General features: G+C 39.9%; 1 protein-coding gene across 1 annotated transcript; it reads left to right on the forward strand.

Annotated features, from left to right (window-relative positions):
• Positions 1 to 882: 882 nt before the first annotated feature.
• On the forward strand, positions 883 to 13,467 carry LOC121954734 (fibulin-7). Its single transcript, XM_042502419.1, has 8 exons — positions 883 to 1,150; positions 2,699 to 2,861; positions 4,914 to 5,090; positions 7,658 to 7,783; positions 8,526 to 8,663; positions 9,251 to 9,388; positions 9,806 to 9,944; positions 12,313 to 13,467. Exons 1-8 carry the CDS (start codon positions 1,073 to 1,075, stop codon positions 12,683 to 12,685), a joined length of 1,332 nt encoding a protein of 443 aa, XP_042358353.1. The 5' UTR covers positions 883 to 1,072; the 3' UTR covers positions 12,686 to 13,467.
• Positions 13,468 to 14,777: the final 1,310 nt, after the last annotated feature.

The following is a 14,777-nucleotide window of genomic DNA, read 5'->3' on the forward strand; positions in this document are numbered from 1 at the left end:
ATTGGCTGACAGCAACGTCAGTTATTTTCAACATCTGCAACAATGAAGTTTATACGACGCTCACTTTTGTCCTTTGTCAGTGTTTTAATTTACGACTGTGTGTATTGCGCAGTTAGAGTCACCGGAGTTTGTGGTGTTTTTTAAAGACAAAACAGCCGAAACCAGTTCTCCGTGTCGCTTCGTTAGTAATGTATTTCCTTCCTTGTTTTTTTTTTTACGCTCACGGACTTGCGCGCGCACGCATGCGCGCACTTTCTTGGACTTCACGCGCACGCGCAGTCCCTTCTTTGACCACCAGGTGTAGCCCCGACTCTACAAAACTTGACACTAAAAGACTTGCTTGTACAGCGGTTAAAATTGAGCCAATAAACATAAATTGCACGTTCAATAAAAATTTACTTAGTAGATTAACAATAACTTCAAATATTTTTTCTTGTCTAAATTACAAAATAAGTTATCTTTGGCTCTGTTAAAGTTAGACTACCTGATGCTACAAAAAGAAAGTTTATTATTATTTTAGGTGAGTTAAGGCGACTATTTTAGAGATACAACCTGTTTCATAATAAGCATCATATTTCGAGGAATGCATTCTGAGAAGATGCAATCCTTTGAGTTTATAAAGAAAAGTGAACGTTTTTACCCTTTAAGGTCGTGTAAACAAACACAATTAAGGTCATGTTACACTCGTGCAATCTGCCATAACTGCCTCTATGTTGTGGTAAACTTTTCCCTGGCAGCAGCAGCAGCAGAGAGATGTAAAGAGAAGAAAATACAAATGTTTGGGAGTATCTCAGTGGGAGGGATTCTTGCTGAAGGAAACCTAGGTGGCGTGCAGAGCTCAGAGGCTGAACTTTCCGAGAGCGCAGATAAAGAGACGGGAGAGAGCGCATCTCTCTCAGACACCTGATGAGCATCCTCCAAACTCTTCAAACCAGAGGACAGAAGTTCACAAGAGATAGCACTTTATTGGATTTTATCGAAGCAGCTTAAACAAAAAGCCCTCTAAATCTTGGAGAGGACCAACAAGGAACAGCATTACTTTTTCATTAGTATTATTACAGGACTTTCAGAGATGGCACTGTCTTTTCGACGCAGGTGTTTGCTTTTGTTGTGTTTGACAGCTATCCACAGTGGTCATGCCGCCGTTCAGGTAAGAGCAATTTACTTAGCATTAGTTTAACCCTTTGAAACATGAGCAAATCGGCTTGATTTCTGTCAAAAACAGACCAAAAAATTATAAAGATATACAATTTTAACAGTACAAGAAAATTACCGAAAATAAGTATAACAAGGAAATAAATAAAATGAAATGAAATAAATAATAATAATAATAGAATAAAACTAAATGAAATTAAATTAAAACAAAACAAAAATGGCCTGGAAAAAGTGCTTGTTATTGGAATAATTTTAACATAATTTTAAATATGTAATTTTAATAGTTATAAATATACTTTCCACTTGCCTTTTCCCCTAGATTTTTCCCTATTGTTTTGATGGTGAAGATTTGAAAAGGGTTAACTCTCAGAAATCAGCATCTTAAGCAATCGGACTCAACAAAGTGTGATGGCCTATATTAAATTTTAAAATTTGAGCATACCGCTCTTGTAAAATAATCAGAAATTTCAGGAAAAGTAATCTATTATCCTATAACCCATAAAAAGTCACCCCAACCAATGTTTTATTCTTTTTTATTACTTCATCCATTTTGTGCAGGTATTTTACATTTTGATTTTTGCATGCTTTTTGATCTAAACTTTCTCCTGGAGAATTTTCTTTGCTTTTTACTTTTCAAAAAAAAAAAAAACTTCCCATGTAGCATCCGGATATGAATCCTCTTATGTCTTGTCAGCTGGTGGCATTTCCCCTTTGCCTGGAGCAGAGCAGTGTCGAACTACTGCACAGCTCCAAACTATGTGCACAATGAATTTTAATGCATTGAAGCTAGTTGTTATTGTACAAAGCCCTCCAAATGCCAGTGCAGGAATTTAAGGTATGCTGGAGAACAGAGAAATCTTTCCAATGAGCATGTGATTAATAAACCCTCCTGAAAGGATTAGAGGCACTTTCTCTGAGGAACTTTGTAATGGCTCGTCAAGCTCTCTCCCTCAAGTAACTGCTCGTGGCACCCATGCTATTTTGAGTCTCCCCATTCAGGATTATCCAATGAGGATGTGCCTCCCTACGGCCATGCAAAATATACAGAGGAACAGCATTTTGGACTAATGTCCTACTGACATCTGCCAGACAGCTTTTGTCCAGCTGCATCTGCCACTAGAGTTGTGATAGCGGAGGGGGTGAGGAAGAAGAGAAGAGAGATGTTGGGCCTAGAGTATCTCACATGTGAGTGCAATGAGGTCAAATGGAAAATAGTGAAAAGAAAATATAGTCTAAAATAAAATAAACTATCACGCAAGTACGGTAAAAGCACAGTCAGTGTTACATAATGTAGTTTAATATCATTAAAAACTCTTTGTAACCATAACAACCATGTGCCCACCAATGCGATGGATTTATTTCCAATTACATCATGTTCCACAGCTGCACATTAATGTTTATCCGCAGCTCATGTTTTATGTTTTACAACAGTTAAACTGAGGTAACCATTACCCCTGCGCTCGTTTTCTTGTTGGAAAGTCATCGCATTTTGAAATGTTTCGCCAAGGTGCTTTTATAACTCTTCATTCTGCTTTATTCACAGACGTGCATGGACAAGCACCAGGTGGTTGGGGTGCTTCGTCAAATGGAGAAGTTTCTGAAAGGTCAGGAGATGCGATTTACGGAGGGACTCAGGATCATGAAATCAAAGTTGGCGACACTTCAGAACTCTGTCTCCAAGTTACCTCAGGCTGACCAGTCAGCTGGTGAGTAATAAACAGATAACAACACGCACCACCCAAGGAAACAATTAAAGAAGGAAAGGTCATAGCATCAGTGACAGTTTTAAAATGTTGCATTGGAGCTAAACTTTGATGCCATTTCTTTTGAAGTTAATGGTGTGGTCGAGGCAAATCAAACTATAACCTGTTATATCTTTGTTGTTTCACCTTTGACCGAAAATTCTTCCACAAAATTAAAAAATGCATTATATTATGTGATGTTGACCCACATTTTGTATCTAAATGTGCTCATTTGTTTTTCTTATCATTGATCTCCAAACAGATAATCGTGACCTTTCCTTCTTTTAAGCATGTCATTTTACAGAAATGAGCAGTCATTTAATTTACTATCCACACTGTAAAAAGTTCATGCATGCATCATATGGCTGAGGTTTTGTTCAGCAACACAAAATTCCAAAGTATCAAATTTACAACATTTTGGGAACATTCAATTGTTTGAAGTCAATCTTCAAAAAGTTTTTTGACAATAGAGAGCCAGATATTCTATTAAGGGATTATATATTCATCCAACAGTGCAAGGCCATCTCTGTTACAGAGCTGGGTACTTGACAGGGGAAATGGATTTGAGGAATTGTGTTGTTTGGCAGCGGACGCTGAGACCAATTTGTTAGTGATGGACCAGTGCAGTCCATAACTCTGGAGAGTACTTGGCAAGACAGGAGGAAGCTGATATTTTACATTTACATCAATAAAGGCTCAACAAAATGAAAAGACGGTGGTGAAAGTATTGCACCACCTGCTTTAAAGACTCAGATCAGGATGACCTAAACATAAAAATCCAAATTAAAAAAATAATTAAAATACATTTTTGATTCAGATAGCGCAGGGGTCGGCAACCCTTACTATTGAAAGAGATGAAAAAATAAAATCTGTCTAGAGCTGAAAAACATTTTTGAGCCTTATGATGAAGATAATAAAGCCTAATAAATCGAAATTACCCTCTCAAAATCCCTAAAAGTCCGAAATGAGCATTCATCAATATGTTTTACCAAAATGTGGCAACAAATCTTTGTTGTTGTGTGCATAATTATTTTTCATCAGATTCAAGACTGGCCACCACTATTGCAGCTCGGCATAATTAAGAGAGCTTTAGATGTATGACGCACATTTTAGTTGATGAAATGTTTTTTAAAAATTGTATTTTCTTTATTTAGAGCATATGATACACATTTTTAAAATTGGAAAATGTAAGACTCACCTTATAGGTCAACAAAAATAATAAATGTAAATTAAAATGTTAAAAAATTATTTCCATACAATTTTTGTCAAAGCCACTGAAGATGGGCTAAAGAGCACATGCATAGTTGCAGGTCCTGAGATATAGTTACAATAAATGGATGTGTCAAACAATATAGATTATAACTTGCTAATAATGTTATTTAAACAATACTGTGCAGCATTTTCCATCTTCCCTCAGTACTTATCGCCATTAGGCATTGTTTGCCTATTCTACAGTATGTGTTTCCCTATATACAATACATGCAAAAAACACAGTGCACTGTGTAACCCCTGTGATGTCATGCAAAGACTTAAAGCGGTCAGAACAGGACACAATGGGTTTTCCTTATATCAGAAACACAAGCTGAAAATTGTGGAGGTCTGGCCATGTGAGATTGATTCATCATACAGTATCTTAAGTGTGCTGGCAGTGGTTTTCATTGGAGGTTGAACGATTAGGAAATATTTTATCTTGGTTGGATGAAGCATGCATCCTCATAAAAGTAAAAAAATGTAATTCATGTATAATGTTATGTAATGTCATTGCGTTCTTTATTATAAAAGTCTTAAATTTTCCAGAGCATGCAACACAGCATACCATTGGCTGCTGGTGAAATTCGGACTCTTCTAACTGCTGCTTGACTGTAAATGAGGCATTTGAAGCGTCCTCTCCCATGAAGGCTCCACGCTGCCCAGTGACACGTGTATATCCCCAGGCAGAGAATGCCAGAGGATGTCGGGAGGCTTACTCCACATGTGACCAGCCTCCCTCTCGTGCTTTCTTTCTCTCTCTCACAGCTCCCACCACCTGCCCCTCTCTGGAAGCCCCTGCTCACGGAACCAAGTTTGGCTCAAAGTATTTTGTCGGACATGAGGTCCATTTCACTTGCTCCCAGGGCTACCATCTTGTCGGTTCTGCCACACGTGTCTGCCGGGACAACGGCACCTGGACCGGCATCAGTGCCATCTGTAAAGGTGAGCGAGATGCAGAAACACTCTGCCACAAATCCTCATTTTTAACCATGTGTGAGACCAGTGTTACATTTGATTCAGGTCAGGAATGCAGTCTCACTTCAGCTGAGCTTTGGTATGTTTTCATCACAGGATTAGGAGCTTTTCACCCTTTTCACGCAATCATGACTCTTTCCATGTAAAAACACACTTGCACTACCACCTGAATAAGATTTGGAGGAATGTTTTGAGCGGGCCTGCTATGGCATTATTCACTGTCGAGCAGAAATCCTTGCACCAATTTTTGGGCGACCTTGGCTCAACAGTATCTTGATGCCAGGCTGAAAAGAGATGGCAGCCCAGAAGCCAAACTGAGATACACACACACACACACACACACACACACACACAATTACAGTGATAACAGGCAAAGAAAAGAGGCATTCTTTCGAGTGTCTGGAGCTCCTCGGCACACTGAATGAAGCCCTCGTTAAAATGGCATTAAATGTCTCTGAACACAGAAAAACACCTGTACTGCATTCCACTGTGGGGTGCTTTACCCTCCAGGTTTCTGTTCCTCGTGCACAGCACTGCTTGGGCTACTGAAAGATAAACCCTACCTCTCTTGCTCATGTTTCCCTGGTCCTTTGACAGCAGTCCCAATGGACAGGGTTAGGTCCAGACATTATACCCAAACCATGGTCTGATAGCACAGAAGTATGCTAAGCATGCTATTGATAGCCCCTTCAGCCTGTGCCGGTGGCACTCTTCCAAAAATTCCAAGTGGCGCACTCAGTCGAACATGTGCATACGTTTATTGACATTCATGGTTAAAACAACACGAGAAGGCTCGACAGTGCACAGTATTATCCCTGTTCATGTTTTTCAGCCCCGGCATAAGAGGTCTAAATTTAGACATGCCTAAAAAGCGGTATTGACAGAGTGTGAAAACTTTAAAGTTAAGAAGAGTTTAAAAATATCTAGCAGAGTGAAGTGGGCCTTTTCATGTCATGGCCGAGTGGTGGCCTCAGGGGAAGCCAAATAAACATTAAAGGGATTGGTTGTCATCCAGTAGACTGTGGCCTCAGAGAGCACAAGCTGCTTCATAATTTGAACATCTGCGCAAGTCTCAGTGCTGACTACAGTGACAAAGATCATGAGGCATGATGAACTAATATACCTCCTGTTGTTGACACTTGAATGCATTTTGTAGTATTTATGTATCAAGTGATACATTTTATGAAGGCTTATCACCTTCTTTTTCTATTTAATCAGACAAAAACTGTACTACTGTGCTCACAATCAGAAGTCATGTTATACCAATTTGCACATAACCAGCTGGAGGCCATAAAAACACTTGTAAAGACATATAAATGAAGTTTGCATAAGACATGAGTAGAGCCGCTGCAAACCTGAGACATTTTTATGGAAACTTCACAAGTTTGTTTTGCAAAGAGAAAAAAAAATGTGTATGCATTTGCTCTCATGTGTTTCACAATACTATAAAGATGTGAGTAAAATGCATCCATATAGACAAGCACCAACTTCTACTTTGATGATGCAGGTAGATTTTATTGTATTATGCTTTAAAAGCGAACTATGCCCATTTTCAAGTCAACTTGTTATTTCTATGGTGTTAGACTGTCTATTTGGGTACATTTTTTGTTTCAGAACTGCGAAAAGTACAACACAATAAAGCTCATTTGGGTACAAAAAAACAAACAAACTGTGGTTCAACAAAACCAGTATCCCATGCATTGTCTATGGAGCAGCTCTAGACTTTATACTCAATGAAATCACAAGTTTGAGATGTACTTCTCTTGTTTCATATTCACAAATATTGTTCGAACTTGGATAGGTTAGGAAAATAATATATTAGAATTCTTAATTTAGATGGCGTTCCTCTTTAATAGTCACCCCCATTAGATGTCATCAAGATAACTACTGGTTTTCCTCAAATAGAACAAATAAAAGGGCATCACTGACTCACGGTTGACATACTGTGCCCATAATGACAGTACCAGTTTCTCATTCTTAAGTATCAGTTATCAAACTGGGTGGACACTCATTGCCGCTCTGTGGATTAATAGTGGATGGAAATGGCTTACAGAGACTCTCTAATTTTGGTGACGTATTACTTTTTTCTTTTTCTTTCAGAGCCTAATATTGCCATCATGTTTCCTTATGCTTTTGAAGATTATTTCAGCCAACCATTGTGGTGAATTGTCATATGTATTTTATTACAGCACCTAGCAGTCTTATTCATTTTGTCAAGGCTGACAAAGGCACACTGATAGGTTGTAAAGATATCTGAATAAACTTTTGAGAATTTCGAGCCTAAAGCAAAGATTACAAAAAGAACTATGAAAGCATTGTTAAAGGTGGGCATCAAAAATGAAGTTTCTTATCTTCATTTTTATTTTTAAAAAAGTATCTCTGAGGGAAATAGCTTCAAAAGTGTAACTGTTTTTGTATGCCTTTGAACTGTGTGCGTCATTATGTTGAAAAAATAAAATAAAATAAAAACAGAAGCAGGACTGCAAGTTTTTCAACAAACTGACCACAGTGATAATTCTCTCCTACACCCGCAGATATAAGTGAATGTGCAAGTAATCCCTGCCAAAATGGAGGTACCTGTGTGGAAGGTGCTAACCAGTACAAATGCACCTGTCCCCAAAACTGGAGCGGCTCTCACTGTCAGCACCAAACGCAGACAGGTCGGTACCACAGATGTCCTAGAGTCTTTGATCTACATCTTAACATGTTTACAATGTGTTCAGCTTTGTTTAAATCAGTGGATCCCCACTGGTCCAGCCACTGGGTCCAGATTTCTACTTAGTCATTAGTTCAAGTTCCACTCTTAAGAGAAATAACCACATATTTGATTTTATTTGACAAAATGTAAGTAACATGTGGGTTTAAAACACAATGAAACATATTTCAAGAACAAAGTGCAATTAGTTAAAAACAGAGGTATTTCTTTTCTAGGATTTGAGGACATTGGGGGTTTGCCCCAGACCTCTGTATGAAAAAAACATGTCTTAGGTTTGTTTCTTTTCTATTTTCTTTAGGATTTTTTAGATTTTTTTTTTTACCTTTTAAGTTTTTTGTATATTGTATAAACTTCTTTTTTTTGTTCCCCCCCCCCCCCCAAAAAAATAGAAATTATTGTTGAATTTTTAAGTTTGCGACAGTCCTTGAACACATCATGTGGGGTGAGCACCTCATGCTTTTTTTCCCAAGTCATTCAGGGAGGCTCAAGGAAAATTCTTAGTAGCTTTGGGGAGGGTAGAAAAACAGCCAGCCAGTTTTTCACAAATTCGACCTTGTTGCGAGTCACTTTCGGTCCATTCAGAATTGACTCACGACACACTTTTTGACTGCTAGCCACCAGTTGGAAGCCACTGGTTTAAATGTCAGCACAGGTCTTCAACTTTAATATTTTCTCCTCTGATGCAGCACCACCTGAGTGGAGTGTCATGAATGATCCAGCATTCAGCCGGAGACCTCGCTGTGCTCAAGTGAACCGAGCCCAACACTGCAGCTGTGATGCAGGCTTCCACATGAGTGGCACCTCTGACAACAGTATCTGTCAGGGTGAGCTGTAATTACGTGTTAACTTAATTGATCCCTGTGGGGAAGTTCTCCTTTTGCTGCTGCTCCTCACAGGGAGGCAGGGTCAGCTATAGAGCACTGCCCTCGAGTTGATGCCTCGCTAAACAACATCTCAGCAGGGCACGTAGCAGATGTTGTAGGGACTTAACTGCTGAAAAGATGCCTGAAAAATACCGGGATCTTTTATTCCTCTAGTGATTAATATGGTTACAAGTGAGAGTAATCTGTAGGGCCAGTCTGTGACAAACAAAATAATCCTCTCGAGAGGTCACAAGCTGATTAGCATCCATTTAGGTCACAGTTCAGTTGTTTTTAAGATGTAATTGGTTGAGTAAGATTTTGAAACAAGTGATTTCATGCAGGTTTTCAAATGTGTTAATGTCAGAGATGCTCAAAGAGAAAAACTAAGGGACAGAAATGCTGACGACAACCTGAGAGACAGAAACAACATATTTAAGTTGAGTGCGTTGCAAACTGTATGAAGTGCGTGAGTTTCATTTATATGCATAATGCATTGGCGTGGTCATGTGACAGATGTTTAAGACATCCACTTCTTTGTTTCTTGACAGATGTAAATGAATGTGAAGTGTACCGCCTGGACCAAGGAGGGAAGCTGTGCGTCCACGAGTGTGTGAATGTCCCGGGCTCGTACCACTGCTCTTGCCCCAACGGCTACAAGCTGCTCCCAGACGGGCGGAGCTGTGAGGGTGAGTGACATGAGGGAACAGAGGACAAAGGCTCATTCACAGAGCCCTGGCTGCAGATCTGGCTGGGTATGCAGCTCCAGAGAGGAATACCTGTGACTTAAAAAAGATGAGGAGCCTTCAGCGCCAAAGCTATTAGTTTCTGCAAAGGTGTCTGTCAGCCCCGAACCTCGTTACCACTTTCATTTGCACCCTGAAGCTTACAATGCTTGCCAGTGGAATGAATGACCTCACCCTTTCCCAGCAGAGAAGGGATCTTTAGGACATGAGGCGTTTGTGGGAGACTAAACTTAAAAAACCAAATAAACAATCACAGCACCCCCTGCTCAGACTGTGGTAACCAGGAAGCAGGGAGTCAGTCTGGCAAGTCTCTCTCTCTGCTTCTCATTCTTACATGCCTCCGCTGTTTTTGTCTTCCAGATGTGGATGAATGTTTAAGCCAGCAGCACAACTGCAGCCGAGGGACAACTTGTATCAACACGGGGGGAGGCTTTCAGTGCGTCAACCCAGAGTGTCCCCGTTCTCATGGCAACATCAGCTACGTCAAGACATCGCCCTTGTAAGTAGATACATCCCAATGTGACCTGTCTGCTTTTTTGAAAGCTGTAGAAGAAAATAAAACAGGAACCCATCGTCCACGTGTCAGCAGGAAATTATCATTAACTTTCAAATGACCCTGAGCTAAATCAGACCCAACTGTGAGACGTTAATGGATTCCTGGTGGACATTTTGACTCAGAAAAGCAAGACATACTCATCTTTGCTGTGTTCAGGTGTGCCAATAAACCATACCAGTTTGTCCGCATGCACAATTAGACATTAAAATGCATATAACAAGTGTCATTGACGAGGTGCACTTGGATAAGGTGTTACAGTCTCAGAGTTCTCCTATATGTAAAGGGAAATTCAGCTTTCATATAACTTGGGACTTAAGTTTGGGCCATCGCTGCTATGGTAGACATAACACTGAACTCGCCATGGTAACTGCTGAGATCTGGCGATGCAGCAACATCACGAACTGCCAAGTTAACCAAACCTTTTTTTGAAGAGAAGTCAAAGACTGCAGATGGAATCATTACTGAAACTTTTACAAACATCCATCACAATTGATCAACCAACCTTCTGCTTCTACTTTGACTCACAGCAGCTCCTTTAAGTGTGTGCTTACGGTATTTCTGTGCAATGAGAGATTATTACATTTTCTGTGCACATGAAATCCTGATGATAATCTTCCTAAACTGTTGTTTAAAACCTGTCTGATCTCCTGATTGGTCATAATTATTTTTCCCATCAGACTTTGTTGTTATTGCTCCAATTTTTCCATATCTTACTTTAGTGATTACAGTGTCATTATAACCAATATAATTGATGATGGTAAATCATAAGCGTTGTGGTTATAGTTGTATCACAGTGAAGCAAATCGTTTCTGACAAAGAACATGCACGCTCAGCAGAATTAAACCAGATGACGTTTGTTTTGTTTGTTTTTTTTCTTTAAAACCATGTAGAACGTCTGTCCTGGCCAAATGTTTGGAGACATTATAACTTCCACATCCCTATTTGCCAGTCATCAGCAAGCTGCCTCATTTAAGAGCATGAAACAAAGCTCTGTCTGCTTCTACTGAACCATCAATGTGGTGAAGTACTGCTCCGCTGCCAGCAAAGGGGATGAATAAATGTTTGGGAAAACATTTGTAACAAGGGAGAAAGCTGAGAATCAAGAAAGACAGTAGCCGTGTCCCCACTTCAGACTACATCATAAATGCAGGTCCTGAGATTGTAGTGCACAGAAATGGTTTGAAGTTTGGAAGTACTGCCCACAACACAGAAATAGTTTAGAGCTTGCTATGATCCAAGACTTCAGGGTACATGACCTCATATGTGCTGAATGTATGTGTGTCACTTCTCTTAAGTCACAAAGAAACAGTTATAAACACTTTCCCACGGGGATAGGTTAATTATGTAATCGTTTTCTTAGTAAAAAAAAAATGGCAGGATTACATGACAACTGCCAAACACAGACTGGAAAACATTTACCACCCTGTCCTGTAAAACCCCTGCTTAAAGGGACAGTTCACCTCCAATTAAAAAAAAATGCATTATACTTCTTACCTGTAATGCTATTTATCAGTCTACACAGTTTTGTAATGAGTTGTGGAGTGTTGGAGATATTGGCCATAGAGATTTCTGCCTTCAATATAATGGAACTAGTGATGCTTCAAGTGCCAAAAATACATCTGAAAAACTCAACAGCAATGTCTCTTTCCAGAAATCATGACCCAATTACTCAAGATAATCCACAGACCTTGTTGTGAGCAGTTTCATGTAGGAACTCCTTTCGCAATTAATGTTTATGTCTTGCACGCTCACAAGCACAAGCCTCTCGTCCATGAACAGACGCATTTCAGTAGCTCAGTAGGATAGAGAGAAAATAGTTCCTACATGAAACTGCTCACACCAGGTAATGATTACTGGAAAGATACATTACTGTTGATTTTTTATAAATGTATGTTTCGCACTTTGAGCACCAGAAAATGAGTGCCATTTAGTTCGATTATATTAGAGAGAAGGCAGACATCTCTACGGCTGATGTCTCCAATACTTGGCAACTTACACCAAAACAATCTAGACTGATAAATAACACTACAGGTAAGAGATAAAACAAGTATTTTTGATTTGGGGGTGAACTGTCCCTTTAAGCAGGGGGCATTACAAAACAAGTTGGTAAATTCTAGCTTCTGTGTATTTTGCAGGTGTCATGTAATACAGCCTTTTTTTTCTCAAGAAAATGATTGAATAATTAACCCATTCCTGTGGGAAAGTGTTTATAACTGTTTCTTTGTGACTTAAGAGAAGTCACACATACACACAGCACATATGAGGTCATGAACATTAGTCCCTTTAACATTTCCTTCATTTCTCTCTGCAGTCAGTGTGAGAGAAACCCTTGCCCCATGGACAGCCGCTCCTGCCACCTGGCTCCTAAGACCGTGTCCTTCCACTACCTGTCTCTGACCTCCAACCTGCAGACTCCTGCAACACTATTCCGTATGGCAACCGCCGCCGCCCCAGGGCGCACGGGGCCGGACAGCCTGCGCTTCGGCATAGTGGGAGGAAACTCCAGAGGCATCTTTGTCATGCAGCGCTCAGACAGGCAGACTGGTGAGCTGATACTGGTCCAGCAGCTGCGCGGGCCGCAGGAGATCAGTGTGGATGTGGACATGTCTGAGTACAGCGATCGCACCTTCCAGGCAAAGCATGTGGCCAGGGTTAACGTCCTGGTTTCACCTTACAACTTCTGAGAGCGTGGTGGAGACGGAGGAAGACTAGAGACAGGAAGGTGATGGAGAACGAGTGTAATGGGCACTGAGTTTACTAATACTGTTTCTTCATCCCATATCAGAAGTTCGGTGGCCAAATTACCAAAAGAAAATGACAAGCCAATATTAAACAGTTATATCATGACTTACAATATATGGCAAAACACATCATAGATGCTTCTTTAAGTAGTGTCAGTATGAGCTTTGACTGATGACTGAGTGTGTTTGAATGCATGAAAACTGGCTAAACAAAAAGCATGAATGGGTTGGGAGGGATGGAAAGCTGTTTTTGTTGTTGCTGTCGCTTTATGTTTGTATGTTTATGTTCATCATAATCATATCTGTGTAGCTCAGGGTCCGGCCCCGGGGCTGATGCACTGCCCTCGCTTTATTGACGAAAAATCCCTATAAGACATTAGTGCTCCCGTGGCTCTAATTTATTGGAAATACTATCGCTGGATTTTACATTGTAACATACTGTACGCCACATTTATCTCCCATCATATACTGTATATTTGTTTTGTTTTGTACTAGCTTGCCTCGTTTCAAGCAATCTTCGCTATTCTAAGGGAGCTTCTTTTTTTAACAATAGATGCAGTACTGTACCTGGGCAAATTTTCTTTATTACTCATATTCTGTATGTTACCCAGAAATCATTATATTCTAAATCAACAATTATTTGGCTAGCTTGCAAATGCACTACACAACTTATCTGGAATTTTAGTTGTCTCTACATAACTGAAATAAAGTCTAACTTTTCAGTATTTGTTAGCACTACCTCACTTTGATGCTGAGCAGAGTGCTGTTAAATGTCCTCACGGCGGTGCTTGTTTTCATTCTACATCCATTATGAGCGAATTTTAATGAGCGAAATTCAAACCAATGGAAAGTTGATGAATGAATGCTGGATGGCTATAAAAAGTTCTCTGACTGAATGGATGAAAGGTTAGAGAGGAGGAATGTGTTTTATAATATAACCCCTGGGGCAGAGGTTCAGAGACAATACAAGTGAAAGCAGCGTTTCCCACATGTCTCCAAAAACAAAAGGAGTTTCACAGTATTTCTATTTTATTTTAATACGAGGAGGAGTAACTGTCACATTTTCAAAACATATCTCAATGAGTCTGCTTGTTAGAGAAAGAAGAGACTAATGTTCACCACATGTGTTCTTTTAACTTCCTTCACTCTGTCCTCCTCTCGCGTCTCCATCCAGGGGTTTACATTGCAATAAAAGGGGCCAGAAGAGCTGCATGCTTCCAGGAGGGAGTGGATGGTGAGAATCAAAACACATGTCCTGACAGTACGCACTGCTCTGAAAATGACAACGTGCCTTAATAGCGGACATAATTTCGTTTAGTTGCCTTACCAGGAGGGCTCACATTGCAGCCTTTGTTTCAGGCTTGTGTTTGGGCTGTTGATGTTCACACGTTTCATCCATTCTGAAGCGGAAGGAGATATTGCCAGGGACAATTGGAGAGCTCTGAGCTATATAACACAAGCCATTTGCCTGAGAGTGATGATAAAAATCTAAAGTAAGGGCCTTAAAGCAAAGCCAGAACAGAGTGTGGCTTAGCCTGATTTTAGGTCAGAGTCACAGAAACATGGTGACTTTAGACAAAATAACAGAAACACATATAAATTAGTTCTAGCATATTCAAGACAGCAGACTGATATTTCCAGCTCTCAACAACTCAAACCAAAACATAATGATTAATAAATAGCACTACAGGTGGGAGGAAAAATATATATTTTTTATATTTTGGGGTGAACTCTCTTTGGTATTGATCCCTCTGTGAAAACTGTTCCTCTCTGCCAATACAAATTGCCTGTGCCTTGGTAATTGTCCATGCTAAAATGGATAAAAATGAAATTCAAGTAAAATGTTAAGCTTAAGTATACACAGTATAATTCTAAAACACAGAAACTGTAAATCTATGACTCTCTGTCAAAACAGAAAAGAGGCACGCGTCCTGCTGGTGGGTTAGCTCGTTATGAAAGGCACTGGGGAGGAATTTTTCTGTACTTTTATTATCCAGGAGAGGGGAGAGGTCGCCTGTGGATCATCTTTCATGTG

The sequence above is a fragment of the Plectropomus leopardus genome, chromosome 15 (assembly GCF_008729295.1).
Source record: "Plectropomus leopardus isolate mb chromosome 15, YSFRI_Pleo_2.0, whole genome shotgun sequence".
Taxonomy (NCBI): domain Eukaryota; kingdom Metazoa; phylum Chordata; class Actinopteri; order Perciformes; family Serranidae; genus Plectropomus; species Plectropomus leopardus.